The sequence below is a fragment of the Ornithorhynchus anatinus genome, chromosome 17 (genome assembly GCF_004115215.2).
Source record: "Ornithorhynchus anatinus isolate Pmale09 chromosome 17, mOrnAna1.pri.v4, whole genome shotgun sequence".
NCBI classification, from domain to species: Eukaryota; Metazoa; Chordata; class Mammalia; order Monotremata; family Ornithorhynchidae; genus Ornithorhynchus; species Ornithorhynchus anatinus.
The window spans coordinates 21,647,261-21,665,933 of NC_041744.1; the positions used below are offsets into that span (position 1 = coordinate 21,647,261).

The 18,673-nt window shown below is 50.2% G+C and overlaps 1 protein-coding gene and 1 non-coding gene across 5 annotated transcripts in view; both read left to right on the forward strand.

Moving 5' to 3' along the window:
- Positions 1-18,673, forward strand: part of DOP1B (DOP1 leucine zipper like protein B) — a 58,598-nt gene that overhangs the window by 10,997 nt on the left and 28,928 nt on the right. For all 4 annotated transcript variants that reach the window (XM_029082207.1, XM_029082204.2, XM_007669734.3 and 1 more), the window contains 12 exons: positions 2,177-2,358; positions 2,862-3,032; positions 6,131-6,320; positions 8,082-8,180; positions 8,769-8,892; positions 9,465-9,574; positions 10,072-10,186; positions 11,144-11,264; positions 13,126-13,245; positions 14,145-14,253; positions 15,630-15,821; positions 17,831-18,518. In XM_029082207.1, coding sequence (XP_028938040.1) covers positions 2,177-2,358; positions 2,862-3,032; positions 6,131-6,320; positions 8,082-8,180; positions 8,769-8,892; positions 9,465-9,574; positions 10,072-10,186; positions 11,144-11,264; positions 13,126-13,245; positions 14,145-14,253; positions 15,630-15,821; positions 17,831-18,518 — 2,221 coding nt within the window. The remainder of the gene's footprint in view (positions 1-2,176; positions 2,359-2,861; positions 3,033-6,130; positions 6,321-8,081; positions 8,181-8,768; positions 8,893-9,464; positions 9,575-10,071; positions 10,187-11,143; positions 11,265-13,125; positions 13,246-14,144; positions 14,254-15,629; positions 15,822-17,830; positions 18,519-18,673) is intronic.
- Positions 10,295-10,432, forward strand: LOC114818085. Its single transcript, XR_003765906.1, has one exon. It is a non-coding gene; the product is annotated as a small nucleolar RNA SNORA7 (small nucleolar RNA).

The window sequence follows — 18,673 nt, forward strand, 5'->3', positions numbered from 1 at the left end:
TTGATTCAGATCAAAAACATGCAAAGAGAAGAATAGTGGAATGGTTGCAGTCGCTCTGGGAGACCATATTATTGATGAAATCCACAGAGCCTGGTTGTTCTGGTAGCCGAGAGAGAGAGAGATTTCAGTCAAGAGGATTCATTGAACACTCATTATATACAGGTGTAAATAAATACCTATTCCCCCTCATACTTAGACTCTGAGCCTCAAGTGGGACAGGACTGGGTGGCAATTCATGTAAGTAATAATATACATTAGGCAGTTATATATTTATAAAAATAGGCAGATATATACATGTGTATATGGTGATGAGAGGACATGAGAAGCAGCCTGGTCTAGCGGATAGAGCACAGGCCTGGAAGTCAGGAGGACCTGGGTTCTAACCCCGACTCCATCACGTGTCTGCTGTCAGTCCTTGGGCAAGTCACTTGGCTTCTCTGTGCCTCAGTTACCTTATCTGAAAAATGAGGATTAAGACCGTGAGCCCCATATGGGACATGGACCGTGGCCAACTTGATTAGCTTGTATCTCCCCCAGCGCTTAAAGCAGTGCTTAACACAGGAAGTGCTTCATAAATGTCATTATTATTGTATGCAGAGCACTGTACTAAGCACTCAGGAGAGTATGGGAGAATTAGCAGACACTATCTCTGCCTGCAAAGAGTGTACAATCTAGCAGGAGAGACAGACACTAAAATATTTTACAGGTAAGAAGAAGCAACAGCAACAGAGTTTACAGATATGTTAGAGCAGCAATAGAGGGGGAAAGAAGGCGGGGAGAGGAGAGACATTTAAGGAAGGCCTTCTGGAGGAGATGTGATTTCAGAAGGCCGTTGAAGGTGGGGAGAGCCGCGGCTGTCAGCTGTCGGGAGGGAGTTTCCGGCAGGTGGGAGGGCCTAAGCAAGAGGTTGCCAGCCAGAGAGATGAAAAAGAGGCACAGTAGGTAGGCCGGCTTGAGAGGAGCAAAGGGCGCGAGCTGGGAGTGTTTTGGGAGAAGAACAAAGAGAAGTCGACTTGTTCATTCCAAGCGCTTAGTACAGTGCTCTGCACATAGTAAGTGCTCAATAAATACTATTGAATGAATGAATGAAAGAAGAGGGAATTAATCGAGTCCCTTGAAACCAATGGCAAGGAGTTTTCAGCTTAATGTGGAGATAATAATAATGATAATTATGGTATTTGTTAAGCTCTTACTAGATGCCAAGCACTGTTCTAAGCGCTGGGAGGACGGGAGATAGGGAGGTCAGTGAGGAGGCCAATGCAGCATTTGATCGGGATATGACCAGCGGGGGTCTTCCTTTGGCTGACTGAACTGGTTCTTTTTAGTGGATCTGCCAGCGTGTCCACCTCTGCCTGATAGAAATGGTAAGGAGCCAATAAAAGTGAAAAAAAATCCCGAAAACAATTAAAATGAAAGAGTCGAGGGCAGGAGACGAGGAACACTCAGTCCCATTATGACCCTGCTAACGTTTGCCTTATCCCAAGAATTGGGAAATCGCCAGAAACAGCGTGAAGTGGGTATTTATTGCAGCGTAATGAACATGATGCCCTTTAATGTTCCCAGTTGCATTTGGATTCAGGTCCTTCCCAGAGTAGATGGGGAGCACAGAGGAGCCTTGGAAATAGTTCACGGCTCTTGATTGCCGAGGATTAAATATACTCTCTGTACCGGAGCCTGGAACTGGTCCTGTTCTCTCCTCGCGGGCTAATAATGCCTCTTTAAGGAAGCAGCTCCAGTGTATGTTTAGGGTGTGGGGCCCTTGCCGTTGTGTATGTGTGTGTATGTGTGTATTTGTGCCGGGAGAGGATGGGGTGGCAGGGGATACGCTTCCTGCATTCTTGTTGTGAAGGACCAAAGACCAAAAGTGAGAAATGAGTCCCCTGGGCAGTCTTCAACCATCTGTCATGGGGAATCATCAGAAACCCACTGGGTTTTGAGAATGTTCTCGTAGATGTCCAAACCTGATATTCCTATTTCCTAAATCCATCGTGGCCTAGTGGATAAGAGCACGGGCCCGGGAGTCAGAGGATGTGGGTTGTAATCCCGGCACTGCCACTTGTCTGTTGTGTGACCTTGGGCAAGTCACTTGCTATTTCTGTGCCCTCTCCTGAGGAAATTGAGACTCGATCAGTGCGTTCCTGAACCCTAGAACTGATCTTTCATTTCCCCTTGGCAGGCCCTTCAGAGCAACCTGAAGTATTCCCTCTTGCCACGCCGACTCATCATCAGTAAGAGACTCGCTCAGTGTCTGCACCCTGCTCTCCCCAGCGGAGTGCATCTGAAAGCCTTGGAGACCTATGAGATCATCTTTAAAATCGTGGGGACAAAATGGCTCGCCAAAGACTTGTTTCTTTACAGGTAGAGTTGCCGCCCAGCTTTCTGGTTATCCTGAGTTTTGAAAGAGATGTATATATAAATATGTGTGTGTCCGTCTGTCCATCCCATTTGATTATCTCGTATCTATCCCAGTTCTGAGTAAAGTGCCTGGCATGGTAAGTGCTAATAAATCCTATTATTATTGTTATTTTTCATTATCGTTGTTGTTGTTTATTGTTGCCTCTGTGTGTCCGTGTCCCTCCGTCCCACTTGATTATCTTGTATCTATCCCAGTCCTCGGTATAGCGCCCGACGTGGTGAGTGCTCGCAAATGCTGTTCTTATTATTTAATCGTATTTATTGAGTGCTTACTTTGTGCGGAGCATTGTTATTATTGTAAGTTTTCCTTCTCATTATTATTATTATTATATCTGTTAAGCTTTTACTCTCTGTCAAGCAACCAGTGATGTTTGTTGAAGGCTTACAGCGTGTGTGTCTGTGTGTCTCTCTCTATGTGCGTTGACTTATTTATTCTCCCCTCGCAGCTGTGGCTTGTTTCCCCTGCTGGCCCACGCAGCAATGTCCGTGAAGCCGACCCTCCTGGGCCTGTACGAGAAATATTTCCTGCCTCTGCACAGGTCGCTGCTGCCGAGCCTGCAGGCCTTCGTCACGGGCCTGCTGCCCGGCCTGGAGGAGGGCTCCGACATCTACGACAGGTGCGGTCCCTTCCGGGGAAGGAGGGACTCGTGGCCGCCCGGGGTCCCCGCGTCAGGCAGCCGAGGTGTCGGAGGACGCCGGCAGGCCCCCACGGCCCTCCCTCCCGGCCCCCTGAATCAGATGGCCTCCCGTTCTGGAACAGGGGACAAAACACGGTCCCTGTCCCACAGTGAGTTCACAGCCTAAGAAGTAGGTAGGCCAGGTAGTCGATCCTCGCCTCTCAGGTGAGGAAACCGGGGCCCGGAGAGGATGAGTGACTTGCCCAAGGTCTCTTAAGCTGTCCCGAGAGGCCACGTCCAGGAAGCCTTCGCAGGTTAACCCCACTTGACCTGCCACTCCGAAGGCCCTAATGGCTTTGATAACTTATTTGTTTCTCTCATTTGCACCTCATTTTCACACATTAAGGATTGGGCTACCCAGAAAGGAAGGTGCAGGAAATTGTGATATAATGGATGCTGGGAGGAGGGAGGGTGAGGAGAGCAGTCCGGTGTGAAGGCAGCTCGGCGGAGTGCCAGTCTGAAGGGAGGTGAGTTTGGAGGCGGGTGGCCCTCCCGTCCTGTGACTCCCCTCTCTCGCACAGGGCGGTGCCGCTCACATCTTTAGGCCTTCCGCTCCCCCAGGAACCTTCCAGGAAAGCAGGTGGGCCGCTGTGAGAGGTGGACGGAGACCCGTTCCCTCCTCGGCCAAGGGATCTCTGAATCCCGCCCCAGCTCGGCCTCTGGGGAGGGGGCTGGAGTCTCTAAAAGGCCCATGCTTCCCCCCAGCCCAAGGGGCTTATACCTGCCTCACGGACACACACTCCCCAGCCCCCCAACACCCCAACCACATGCTGCCGCCACACATCCCTGCAGCGACCGGCAAGTGAGCAGATTTTTCTCTCTCAACAGCCAACTCGCAGCTGGTCGGTGGGAATTTAGAACCTCCCGCCCGGTCCACGCCTGCTGCCCTTCGCTGAGGACGGAATGGAGGAGGGGAGCTCGGGAAGGGAGGAATTTTGCTCTATGTAGTGAGCACATTGCTGTCCAGTATGTGGAGCAGGGCAGGCTCCTCTATCCACTGAGGATGGCCTGACCCTCTGCTTCCTGGAAGCCAGGCTGGTCTCGTGACAAGCGGCAGGGAGCCGTGACTAAACCGGCCAGGACAACGATCCTCTGTGCTGTGGCAATCTTGCGCAATGGCTGGCCTGTTGGTGGTTCCGCTTCCATCCGAGGGAGCCACGGTGCCTGGGGTTGGGCAAGGGGTCGGGGTGGCTCGGTGCCAGTGGCCTCTCACCCATCCTGAACCTCCCACACCCTCCCCTTTCACCTCCCGGCCGTCCGTAAGATGCTTCTCGCGGGAGTCCTCGGGAAGGGGTGGGAAGGATGGAGGCGTGCCAGCTAGTGGAAAAGAGCGCAGGGCTGGGGGCGGTCAAGAGGCCCGGGCTCTAGTCCCGGCTCTGCCGCTTCCCTGCTGCGTGACTTCGGGTGTGTCGCTTAGCTTCTCTAGGACTCAGTTTCCTCATCTCTAAAACGAGGATAAGCTACCTGGCCTCCCTACCTCGTCCACTTCGAACCCCACGTGAGGCAGAGACTGTGTCCAATCTAACTGCAGTGTGTCTAGCCCAGCGAGAGTGGTGAGGTTAATCCAGGAAGAGCTAAAGGAGTAGATGGATTTTGAGCAGTTTTTTCAAGGAGCCGTTCACCGATGCTAAGGTGCCTTTGTTAGAAGCAGCGTGGTCTCGGGTAAAGAGCAAGAAAGTTTGGTTCGGTAGACTCAGCCGGCTTCCACCCAATTCTGTCTCCTTATCCTGAAGGTGCCGGGAATGATGAAATGGGAGAAATCAGGAACAGACAGGAGAGCTTTAAAGAGGATAGGACCGCTTCCCAGTTTTAGCTGGAATCAAACGATGCGTTGGAAATGGAACTCTTTTAGGCTTTGAGCCAGATTAGTCATCAACCCAATTCCCTCTGCGTTCCCTTTGTGGACACTTGTGTCCTCTGTTTTCCTAGCAGATAGGCCTCGCCCAGCTGGCACCCTTTGTGTCTGACGTTTACTGACAGCCTCAGCTCAGAGGGCGTGCTGTCCACTGTTCAGAAACACGCACGGTGTAACTGTGGAACCGAAAGAGGAGAGCTAGTGCCCAAGGGGGCACTGATCTCGCACAGATTTAATCTGCTCTCCAATTTAAATTAAGTTAAAATTCCCCAAGTGGTGTTATCTTCCAATCCTTGATGGTCTTGAAAGGGTATTAAGATGGTTGTGGGCAGGAAATTTTATAATGATAATCAAGGTACGTGTTAAGCACGTACTATGTCCCAGGCACTGTACTAAATGCTGGCTTGGGTACAAGCAAATTGGGTTGGGCACAGTCCCTGTCTCATATGGAGCTCACGGTCTCAATCCCTATTTTACCGATGAGGTAACTGAGGCACAGAGAAGGTAAGTGACTTGCCCAAGGCCACACCGCAGACAAGTGGCGGAGCCAGGATTAGAACCCATGACCTTCCGACTCCCGGGCCCATGCTCTATCCACTTATGCCATCCTGCTTCTCAACCAACCGACTCTTTACCAACTCTGTTATATTGTACTCTCCCAAGCACTTAATACAGTGCTCTGCACACAGTAAGCGCTCGGTAAATATGATTGACGGGTGACCAGTTTTGCGGCTTATCCGCAGCACAGTTCCAAGCAGCGTGGCCTGGTGGATAGAGCAAGAGCCAGGGAGTAAGCGGGACCTGGGTTCTAATCCCAGCTCCGCTGCCTGACCTTGAGCAAGTCACTTAATTTCTCTGTACCTCATTTACCTCAGCTGTAAAATGGGAAATAAGACCGTGAACCCCGTGAGGGAAATGGACTGTGCTCGAGTGTGAAGCACTGAACTAAGCACTTGGGCGAGCCCCACCAATGCAAGAAACTTCTCCTTGCCCTCAAGGGGCTTAAAGACTTATTTGGGAGAAAGGCAATCAAAAATGAATACAAATAGTGGGAATGGAAGGAAGAATGACATCATCTTGGGGTCATTTCCACCGAGATTTATGACGGCAGATGGAGGTGGGAGAAGAATTGAATAATTAGCGCTTTGAACTAAAAACCCCTACGTTCTTTTTGGCCTTCCAGGACTGACACCCTGCTCCTGAGGCTGTCGCAGGTTGTCGGCAAGGAGGTGTTCTACTCGGCGCTGTGGGGCAGCGTGCTGGTCAGCCCTGCCATCCGCCTCCCGGCCTCCCTCTTCGTCGTCACTCACATCAACCGAGACCTGTCCGGGAGGGAGCAGAGTCACATGCTGGGGACCGATTTCCACCTCACGGTGAGTTTGTCTTCTCACACCCAAGCAAGCGGAAGCAGCGTGGCTTAGCGGGAAGAGCCCGGGCTTGGGAATCAGAGGTCGTGGGTCCTAATCCCCGCTCCGCCGCTTATCAGCTGGGTGACTTTGGGCAAGTCACTTAATTTCTCTCTGCCCAAATTACCTCATCTGTAAAATGAGGATTAAGACTGTGAGCCCCATGTGGGACAACCTGATTACCTTGTATCGAGAAGCAGCGTGGCTCAGTGGAAAGAGCCCGGGCTTTGGAGTCAGAGGTCATGAGTTCGAATCCCAGCTCTTCCACTTGTCAGCTTTGTGACTGTGGGCAAGTCACTTCACTTCTCTGTGCCTCAGTTACCTCATCTGTAAAATGGGGATTAAGACTGTGAGCCCCATGTGGGACAACCTGATGACCCTGTGTCTACCCCAGCGCTTAGAACAGTGCTCTGCACATAGTAAGCGCTTAACAAATACCAACATTATTATTATTATTACCCCAATGCTTAGAACAGTGCTTGGCACATAGTAAGTGCTTAACAAATACCGTCATTATTAGTACTATTATTATTATTATTATTATTATTAATCCCGGCTCCCCCTCTTCCCTGCCAAGTGACCTGGGGCGGGTCACGCTAAACTTCTCTGGGCCTTAGTTTCCTCATCTGTATAACGGAGATTCAGTACAACCTTAGACTGTGAGCCCCAGATTAGACAGGGACTGTGTCTGACCTGATTATCTCGTCCCTATCTCAACACCTAGTACAGTGCTTGGACCCTAGTAAGCGCTTAGCAAATACAACTGCTATGATCAGCGTTAGTAGTATTAAACATTTTCTGTGTGGAAACATTAGTAGTATTAAGCATTTTCTACATAGAAGCATTAGTAGTATTAAGCATTTTCTATGTGGACTCCTGGGGAAAAATGCATAAGTGGGAAGTGGACACAGTTCTTTCACTCAGGGGGCCCTCAATCTAAAATGGGGACTATGTCTAATATGATTATCCTGTATGGACTTGAATGCGTGACCCCGTCAAAGCGGCTGATTAGCCCTGTCACTGACTCACGGGGAGGCCCTTGCTGGATCAGAAAGAAGGGTGGTAAGCAGCGTCAGCCGGATGCCGTATTCCTCCTTGACGATTATTCAGTTTGTGCCATTGCAAAATAGCCACTTCCCCCAGAGGAGCTGGGAGCCCTTCAGGCTCAGCTGGTGCCCGGGAGGAAGGGAAAGGGAGAAGAGGCGGAAGGAGAAATAAATTCACTCTCAAGAGCTTCAGCTGTTGCCTCGTCCTGCCTCATCTGGAGACGGGTGACCTGAGTCCTTCCCACTGAACCTCTGGGCTCCCAGTTTCTCTCCCCTACCGTCCCGCCTCATGTTCATTCATTTATTCATTCAGTTGTATTTATTGAGCGCTTACTGTGTGCAGAGCACGGTACTAGGCGCGTGGAAAGCACAACTGAAGTACAAATATGAACTCATTCCCAGGTGAAGGGGAGATGTGAGCTAAAGGGTCAAGTCCCCAAATCTTTTCTTGCCTCTGCGAGGAGCGGTGATATTGCCATTTGCAGCCCCTTGTGGTCCGTGACCCGCAGCCTCCGGGGAAAGAGATGCAGGAATGCTCCCCTGTAAAGATGCCTGAGATATAGCAGCAAAACAGCAGGTTCCTTCCCCTTTTCCTATTCCCACCCAAGCCACCCGCATGGGTCTCTCAGCGCCCTCATGTCTTCAGAAATTCGGTGTGACACGGTCATTTGTCTCCTTCCAGGTCAAATCTCTGTGTACATCAGTATTGGACTCCAATGTCCTGGTGCAGAGGAACAACCTAGAAGTGATTCTTTTCTTTTTCCCATTCGATACATGTCTGGTGAGTCACTCGACGTGTGAGGGGAAGCTATGGTCAGTCATAGCAGGGGTCACTCTGTCCCGAGAACGTATTGCCACCCCTTGGCCAGAGTGACTGGAACTGCCTAGAGATTCCTCCCTCCTGACTTGAAACTAAAGCTTAATCCCAATCTCGGACTAGGCTTCCTCTTGGGAGGCCGGTGGAAGTCGAGGGGGAGGAGTGGATTGTCGTGCAGATGATGTTTTAGGAAATGCACTGCTTCAGAGGGAAGTCTGGGACACTAATAGTTTTTTCAGAGGGCGGGAGAAGCAGCATGGCCTCGTGGAAGGAGCACGGGTGTGGAAGTCAGAGGACCTGGCTTTTAATCCTGGCTCTGCCACTTGTCTATTGTGTGACCTTGGGTAAGTCCCATAACTATTCTGTACCTCAGGATCTTGTATCTACCCACGTGCTTAGTACACTGCTTGGCCCACTAAGTGTTTAGCAAGTATCACCATAATTATTATTATTATTGTTCTGCAGTTCTGTCCACCCCTGGAGGGGGGCAGGGAGCAGTTCTCAAATCTGTCATTGGGTACAAACAGCCTAGTTTTTTCATCCCTTTGCCAGGACCCCAGGCAAAGTGCCGTTCCGCTGTCTAGGGCCAACCTGATCCACGTCCTCTCGGCAGCCATCCAGACCCTGTTGAGGAGAGACATGTCCTTGAATCGAAGACTCTACGCCTGGCTGCTAGGTACTGCAGAGTGACCGAGTGAGAGGGCCTCAAGTACCACGGAGGGCTTAGTTCCGATTTTTGGAATCGCTTTCACCGGTGGGAGCAAATTCCATACTGGGTCAAAGGGAAAGTGCGGTTTTCCAGAGGAGAAGGCGAATGCGTTGGCTCATCAGCGATCAGTACTGCCCTGAGGTTGCAGGAGGATTCTGGAAGCAATAGGAGCTTCAGAGGCTGCTGGACAGTAGAATCTGAGCGTTCCTAGGCCCCACCCACCCCCCCAACGTCAAAAACTAAGGGGCCGTTCCCCTATTTTAATTTAATTCAATTTTTACCTTAATTTTCCAAATCTGGGTGGCCCAAGCTAAAGGACAAATTAATTGTATGGTAGCTTTAGATAGGACCTCTCTATCCTGGGTCACCCAGAAAAATGGTTGCCAAAAAGTTGAAGGCTTCCTTCTAAAGATACTAAAAGTTACATCTCTGTGCACCAATAGAAGAGACCAGGGTCTACATCTCTTTTGGCTGGTTGTGGAAAATGTCTGAAGACATTGGGCCCATCCAACTAATGGTAGCTTTTCATTTCCTCGCAGGCTCTGACATCAAAGGAAATATTCTGATGCCTGAATCCAAGATCTCAGAGTCCTATGAAGACCAATGTGGTTATTTCTTTTCGAAATACTCCAAAGACCTTCTAGTTGAGGTAAGGGGGTTTCTCTGATGAATTTCTCCAGCCGCTCCGGTTGGTCCGGGGGTGACATTCCTGGATCTTAACTGATCAGCAGCAAGTATTGTAGGTACCCTTGATTCAGGCTTTTGAGATCATGGCTTATTCAGCTCATCCTCTAAGGGATGGCCCGATGGAAAGAGCTGGGATTTGGGAGTCAGTGGAACTGGGTTCGGGGGCCAGATTGCTGTTGGGTGACCTTGTGCAAGTCTCTTAACCTCTCTGGGCCTCAGTTTTCTATACTGTAAATGAGGTAATACTTGCCTCTCCCAACCTCACAGGGAAGTTGTAGAGACAAAATGAGATGGGTAATGTGAAGGCACTTTGGTAAAATGCAAAAGAGCCCTACAGATTCAAGGCATTTTGATTTGAGCGCACGAGACTACGTTTGAAAGCAAGGAGGATGGGGGCAGACATTGAAACCGAGTCTTTAAAATGGTGAGGCGTTTTCACGCATTGTTTTTATTTACTAGGGCTTGATTGAAATTCTGCGTCAGAAGTTCCCAGATTCTGACTCGGAAGAACGCCATCATGCGTATTTGAAACCTTTCCGGATCCTAGTCTGTCTCCTGGACAAACCAGAGATAGGTAATGTGGGCCGACAGTTCCGAAGGTCCAAGAGTGTTTGGAGGCAAACAGATACAACTCCCATTATGCACAGCACAGTTTCCGTTTCTTTATCGGTAAAATGGGGATACCCTCTCAGGATCGCACCTGGAGAGTTCTTAGAACTCTACCAGTCTCAGCTCCGGGAGGGAGAGTCAAGCAGAAGAATATCCATTCCACTCCTAGCTGGGGCAGTGGCTAGCGAATGGAAGGCCATCTTCTACAAGTCAAAACTCCCCCGTGCTGGGCAGCAGCGGCATAGGAGAGAGCCCAGGGCGGAGACTCAAGTTTGCTGTATGGAAGGAGGCAGTGGTAACCACTTATGGATTTTTACCAAGAAAACTCTTTGGATCCTCTACCAGAACAATTGCAGATGGAGGTGGGGCACTCTGGGAGTGATGTGTCTGTGGAGTTGCTGTGGGTCGGAAATGACTTGACAGCATGACAAAAGAGGCCCGACTCCTAGTCCCATCCTGTTTCTACAAGCCCATAGTGCTGCCTTCTCCATGAATGTACGCAGTCCCCTCTCAACTCTATTGGTATTTTCTGTCTGAACCCTTTCCCGTGGTAACAAATTCTGTGGGCTTACCACCTTCTTTAGGAAGAAGTATTGTTATGTTTTTCCCCACGTAGTGTGATTTTTATATAAAAAGGCGAGTGCTACTTAATGGCAGTGTGCAGTCAACTATTATGTAATTCGGGTCTTAAAGCAGCTTCCAAATGATTTTTTCAAATATCGGTTTTTCCCTCTTCAGCTAATGTAGTCCTCCTCCTCCCCACCACCCCCCAAGGGAAGGCCATTCACAGGACACTGAAGGCCCGGAAACATGTGCTTCCCACACAACTAATTAGGCTTGGGAAGGGGTGCCATTCACTGTGGGAAAAACTGGCCAGGCCAGTTGGTGGTATGATTTGGTTTGTCTCCTTCTTGCCTTGCAGGGCCTCAGGTGGTTGGAGACTTGTTCCTGGAAGTGATCAGAGCTTTTTACTCTTACTGCAGGGACGCTCTCGGCGTCGACCTGAAGCTTAGCTATACCCAAAGCGGGAGTGTGCTAACCAGGTATGGCACTCAAGAGTTCCTTCAACCTCATTTTCTTGAAGAGAAGTCTTCCCTCCCCATCCTCATCTCGTCTTTCTGCCTCCTTTAATCCCTTCATCCCCACCCTTCTCACTGGTCATATGCTCTCCGTCAATCAATCAGTGGTTTATATTGATTGCTACTGGGTGCAGAGCACTGAGCTAAGTGCTTGGGAGATTACGGTACAACAAAATAGGTAGACATGATCCCTCCCCTTGAGGGGCTTTCAGTCTCGTGAGGGAAACAGCCTGGCGGAAGGAGACCCAGGTGACATTACAGGAAGAGCTTGAAAAAGATAGGACCTATTACTTCCGCATTCTGGTCAGAAGACTGTGAGCTTGTTGTGGCAGGGAATGTGTCTGTTGTTGTAGTGTACTCTCCCAAGTGCTTAGTACAGTGCTTTGCACACAGTAAGCACACAATAAATATGATTGAATGAGTGAATGAAGAAAAAGGCAGTGTAACGTCAGCTTCGGGAATCAATTGGCCACTTCCTAAAGGATCCGGTCTCTAGGGACCGTGGGAGTTGGAAAATGAGATCTCTGCCTTCAGGGGACTTACTATCTATTGGGGAAGACTGACGTGATGGAAGCTTACCGTGAAAAGCCAATTATTCCCACACAGTCATCCAAACCTAGACTAGTTTGGATCACCAAGCTGAATTGGACATGTGTCTTTCCGAAATAGCCCAACCGGAGCTAATCACAGCTCATCTAATGCCCATCAAGTCAGATCATTGGCTTTCAACTGCAGTCACAACCAGACATAGAGACGCCAATTGGCTTTTAGAGGGAAGTGGAGAATGAAGGATGGGATGAGGTCTTTTCTGGAGCCAGGTAGTTTAGATTGAGAAAGAATCATGGAAGAGGTGAGTTTTGAGAAGACTTTCGAAGGGAAGGGAGCTGCCAAGGATGCTGTTTTTTGTCGGGGGAGGGAGGGGAGGAAGTTCCAGGTGGGGTGGGGGGGTGGGTAGCTCAACCTGGAGAGGGCGAATTGTCTATCCTAGAGAGCAGTTGAGCCTGTTTGGTTAGATGTGAGTGTGCTTGGTGCCCAACTAATGGCCAGCCCTTTTCAGTTGTGAAACCTCCTCTTTGTTTTCCCTTTCACCTGGCCGCCCTTTCTTCCAGGTGAGTTGGCAACTTGGCTGCGGGCCCAGAAGGGTTTCATGCTGTTTGTTCCGCTCTGGAAGTCCTGTCTGCCCTTGGTTAAATATAAATGTGCTGAGAGCTGCCTCTGCCTGAATGCTAACGATTACTCTTCCATCTTTAAAACCTTTTTAAAATAACAAAGGTTCTTCCTGCTTTTCTTAGAACCGGAGCATGGGATGGAGAGCTGCCACAGCATCCTGGCTTTGGGTCCCGAAGTCTGTGCCAGTGACTGGGCCGATTTCGGGACCTCTTTATCCACCCGCAACCCCTGCTCCACCAGGTGGTTGTCCTGGATCTCCCCTGCCACTCTTCCCCAACTTCTGGCTGGACACTATTTCTGTTCTGGAGTCTTAAGCTGCTGTACTGTACCTTCCCCAAGCAGATCTTTCCAGGGCAGTCCCCTCCCTTCCCCCAGCAACTTCAGCATTCCAACACGGTGGCCATCTAAGGCCCAGTGGTATTGTAGACGATGCTTCTGGTAGGATTGATTTCTGGCTGTGCATCTGTGGTTGAGAAGATTATTGCCATACCGGTTTCCATCCTCTGTACCCCCTTCCTTCAGGGTCTTGAGGAATGGAGGAGTTCTATTAATGGTAACCTGGTAATGTGGGGAGAAGAGTAGAAATGTTGGAACAGAAACCGGCTGTTTCCTTAGCTTCCTTACCCATCTGTTCCTTTACCCTGCACCTCTTCAGTGCCATCAAAGAGAACCGAAATGCCTCCGAGATTGTCAAAACTGTGAATTTGCTGATCACTTCCTTGAGTTCCGACTTCCTCTGGGACTATATGACAAGGTGCTTTGAAGACTGCCTCAGGTAATTGTGTAGTTGCTTCCATGGGGAGATTTTGCAAAAGTGAAACCCATTCGGATTGGCTCTGGGCACATTCCAGGAAGACTGGGTGGAAAGCGGAATTCCCGCTAATGGAATAGGTGATGTTTGGGATGATAAATGGAATTCCCGTGGCTTTTCTGGTCTGGAAGCTGGCCCAACCCGAGGAGAGTCGGGGAGCAGTGCTCTCGTGTCTCAAGCTACTCCAAGCGGATTTAAGGTAGCCACAGGACCCTCAAGGAGTGGAAAACAAATCCGATTGAGAGCCAGTTAGTAACTATGGCATTTATTGAGCACCAAGTGTACGTGGAAAGCTCTCCTAAGTTCTCTGGAGTTTAGGTAGGTGAACCTTGCCTTCAAAAAGCTTACAACCCCATAGTAGTGTGGACCAATAACCCAAAGTTCCCTTGAATTTCTAGGCTGTCCTTCTTGTACTAAAAATGGTATTTATTGTGGGCTATAATAAATTCTAGGCACACTGGGTGCAAAGCACTGTACTAAACATATGGGAAGTAAAGCAGAAGTAGAGTGATGTAGTCTTGGTCTCTATTCCTGTCTAACTGAAACCTATCGGATAAATATATGACAAGGGGCTCACCTTTAAAACAGGTTACTAGTTGCATCCCTCCTTGTATGGAAATAGAAGAATTCTAGGTTCATTCATTCAATCGTATTTATTGAGCACTCACTGTGTGCAGAGCACTGAATTAAGCGCTTGGTTAAGATGGAAGGTTGGTAAGCTCTGGCTGAGACAGTCGGATTATCCGAACTGCAGAATTTATGTAATGCTGGACAAAGAAAGGCAAGTCAGTCTTGATAGAGAATAAAACAATACAAACAGTATAAAGCACGTTGTTGCCTTTTTTTTTCCTGTCATGTGGTAGAAGTAAATCCGCAGGACTGAGTTACCCCATTGCGAAGAATGTTAGTCCGCCACCAACGATTTCCGAACTCTGCACTCTGCTCGTGTTCCTGCTTGACGTTCTTCCCCTGGTAAGGAAGATTTAAGCTTCTCATTTCTCTTCTTTCATGTAAATGTCAAGATCCCAGACCCCAGAACAAGAACCCTAATATCCCTCAACTTCCCTTTTCAGTCGAAAAGGGCCTTTTGACATGAATGTACGGAGACATGACCTTTTATCTCTTAGTAGTAGCATTTATTGATGGTCCACTGTAATCAAATGTATTGAGCACTCGGGAGATGAAATGGAAACCCAAGGTGTAGTCCCTGCCCACAAGGAGTCTACCCTCTAATGGGGGAAGGCAGACATAAAGTATTCGTAAGCTGCAGATATTTGATATACAGTTGCATAGATACATAAGTGCTGAGTATGAGAAGGTACATAGGTGCTAGAGACGACTGGTGGGTATGTATGAGTTGGGGTGATGGACGTTCATCAGGGGAGATGTGGGGCTAAAGGTGGGCTCCTAGGAGGGCTTTGAATGTGGGGAGATGTGGGCTGTTGAATTTGAGGAGGGACGGAGTTCCAGGCTGGGAAAACGACGTGAGCGAAGGGACAGAGCCGGGAGAGTTGAGAGCGAGATTCAGTTAGAAGGTTGTCTCGGAAAGAATGAAGAGAATGCTTTGGAGATGAGCAGGGGATTTAAAAGTCAATTGGAAGGAGTGTTTGCTTGATGCAGGGGGACCAGGCAGTCAGTTGTACTTACTGAGCACTTACTGTGTGTAGAGCGCTGTACTAAGCGCTTGGAAAATTACAATATAACAGACACATTCCCTTCCCACAATGAGCTTGCAGTCTAGAGGGGGAGACCGACAATATAAATAAATAAATTACAGATATGGACATAAGTGCTGTGAGGCTAGGAAGGGGGATGAATAAAGGGAGCAAGTCAGGGCGGCACAGAAGGGCGTGGGAGAAGAAGAAAGGAGAGCCTGGGGAGGGTTTGGAGGAGCAGAAAGATCTGACCCAAGCCATACTTCAAGAAGATGATCTGTACAGCGGGGTATAGCGAAGATTGCAGAAGAGAGAGGCTGGAGGCAGGGAGACTCCCAAGGAGGCTGATGGAGTAATTCAGCCACCTTGTGACCAGAACCTGCATCAAAGTGTTCTGGTGGAGAGAAAGGACCAGATCCAGAATTTGTTGTGTTTGGATGTAGGAGATGTTTCCAGTGAACTTATCTTAGATATATTAATTCAGCACTAAGCATTGTGCTTGATTGTAAGCTCCTTGAGGGTGGAGGTCATGTCTACCAACTCTGTTGAATTCTCTCCCAATCCGCCCACAAGAGGTGCTCAATAAATCCCCTCCCTGCACGGCTTACATGGCACACAGTAAGCAATTAGTACAGGATGATTTGTGTTGGTAAAGAGCCTTTCCCCTCTGGCCTTTATATTTCTTTTTTCCAGGAGCTTTATTCGGAAGTGCAGACCCAATACCTTCCACAGATGCTCAGTTATATGGTTCAGTCCCTCTTGGAGGAAATGAACACCTTGAGTTTACCCGAGCTCACCCACGCCTTAAAGACCTGCTTCAAAGTGCTCAGCAAGGTCCAGATGCCTCCGGCCTACCTGGACGTCGAGTCGGGCAGCGGAAACACAGTAAGAGCTGTGGTGGTCCCTCGGACACCCTCCCCCACTGGTCTTGGTTGGGCCCTTTTCTCCAACAGGGACAAACGGCGACATTTGAGAGCTGGGATCAAAGCGGAGCAGGGAGCGGATGGTCAACTTGGGTCCAGTGGCGAATCCCGTTTGGGAAAATCGGCATCAGAGTGAACTGTTACATTCTGTTCACCTTGAGCGGACACCTTAAGCCATTCCCAGCGGTGCTGGACCTACTGACTATTATTACTATTATTCCCATGATCCTTTTTTTTAAATGGTATTAAAGCGTTTACTATGTTGACAGGCACATAAAAGCTAATCAGGTTGGACACAGTCCATGTCCCACGGGCGGCTGACAATCTTAATCCCCATTTTACAGATGAGGTAACTTAGGTTCAGAGAAGTTAAGTGATTTGCCCAGGGTCACACAGCAGACAAATGGCGGAGCTGGGATTAGAACCCTGATCTTTCTGACTCCCAGGCCCGAGCGCTATAGGCTAAGTCATGCCACTCCTTGGCTGGTATCAGGGCCAAGGGACCTGCGGCTGAAAGACAAAGAGCCGTGGAAGTTGGAGAATCCAAATCTGACCCTCCTTGCCGCCCCCTCAAAATCAATAGTTCCTTTTCTAATGGGAGAAAATCGATCTGTTGCTTTGTCAAGCCAAAGAACTGGAAACTGACTAGAGGAGAAGGTTTTTCTTCACTGGAAGGAGTCCCAGCTGACTTCACAGTCAGGCTTGATTGATTGGGGAATGTCGGGGCAGCCAACATTATTAGGCGAAGGGCAGTGTGGATTGGACACCCCCACCCACCACCCCGGATGCGGTCGTATGAAAACTACCCGCTATTGTGTTAGATGGTGAAAATGTCTGTCCACTTCTACCCTGAGAAGCAGCGTGGCCTAGTGGATAGAGCCTAGGCCTGGGAGTCAGAAGGACCTGGGTTCTAATGCCGCTCTACCACTTGTCTGCTGTGTGACCTTGAGCAAGTCATTCACTTCTCTTTGCCTCAGTTACCTCATCTGTAAAATGGGGATTAAGGCCGTGAGCCCCAAGTGGGCAGGGATTGTATCCAGCCCAATTAGCTTGTCTCTACCCTGGCACTTAGAGCAGTGCTTACCAATTACCATTATCATTATTGTTATTACCCTGCCACTGGGAGAGCATAGAGGTCCTGCTGCAGGCCTGCAGTCCTAGTCTGTTCTGAAATCCTTGTCCAGTTACATCTCTTGGATCTTTAAAAAAAAATAAAATCATGATTTTGCCCAACAAAGTTGAAGTTTGCCTCCTAGGCAGCAGAGTGGGGTGCAGAGTGGGGTGTCGCTGTTGCCAACATGGGATGGAGAGAAGCGGTGTGGGCATTTGACCCCAGATCCTCCCCATCCCCCGACCTCCAGCCACACAGAGGAGCGTGGATCACCTGCAGAACGGGGAGCAGTTGATCAGGATCTTCATCCGGAGGTTTTGGGGAACAAAGCGAGGATGGGTCGGAGGCTCAAATTGGCTTTCTTCTGCTGGCTGCTACCGTGGAAGGCTCCCTGTTGCTGCCAGCTGTCACTTAGAAAAGTCATTCATTATTTTCTTTCTTGTTTTTCTCACCCCTCCTCGGTCCCCACCCCTATCTCTTCTAGGCTTTATTCCCCATTGGGATTCCCTTGGCTGCCCACGCCCCAGGGGTCCATCTCCCGAAACTCCAAGCCCACCCTGATTATCTTTTTAGAAAGGCACGTCCGCTCCCGTCCCGGTCTGTGTCAGTTCCATGCCAACCCTCTATGACTGGTAACCACTGAGCCTTGGGGCAGCGGCTTTATGTCCCGGAGCTTTGTTTGGCTGGGGGGAGGAGGGATGGTCAGCTCGGGCCGCGTGGGCTGGCATTAGAACCTGGGTCTCCCAAATGGCAGCTGCATTGTACCCCGTCGGCTAGGCCTTGGCAGACGAAGGCACCCGGAGAGATATGCCTGAATACCAGGCCTTCTCCACGCCTTAATTCTGCTTCCGTCCCCTCAGAGCCCATCTGGAGACGACGGCGCCGAGACCCCTCCGGAAATGGGGCCGGGGCTCGCGGAAGACGACGGGACCCCGTTTGCGCCGCTCAAGTCGGAAGACAGCGGCATCGGCCTGAGCGCCTCGTCCCCGGAGCTGAGCCAGCACCTGACTGGCCCCCGGGTGTGCCCGCACCGGGACGACGTCTGGAAGGAGGGCGGGAGCATGCGTAGGACGCTGCGTGCCATCCAGAACCTGGTCGCCGACCTGGCCCACAAGAACCTGTTGGGGGCACCGGGCCCCGGGGACGAGACCCCCTCGGCGGCCACCCCCGGCCAGCGGGGTAAGAAGGAGACCCCCTGCGCCGCCCCGGAAGACTCCGCCAAGAAGAGAAGCTCGTGGGAGGCCAAGGCCATCACGGTGCCCCAGTTCAAACAGATGGTGTCGGACTGGTTCGCGGTCCGAGGGTCGCCCTTCAAACCCAAGAGCTCGGAGCCCGCCTTCCCTTCCGGCCTGAGGAACGACAAGGGGGAGGAGGAGGACAGGTGGAACGTGGACCCAGTGGCGATCGACCTGGGAGACGGGAGAGAGGACTGCCGGGAGGCCTTTGCTGCGGCCTGCCACTTGCTGCTGGACTGCACGACGTTCCCCGTCTACCTCTCGGAAGAGCAAGTGGAGCAGCTGTACCTGTCTCTCTTCCGGGATCCTGCTGGTGAGAAAGAGAGTCTCTGGGGAGTCGGGAGCAGGGATGGTGATGGTCAGGGCAGGATTTCTCCACCAAGTAGAGGACACTAGCCCAGGGAGCGACTTGTTTTTAATGATATCTGTTAAGCGCTTACCATTCATTCAGTCGTATTTATTCAGCGC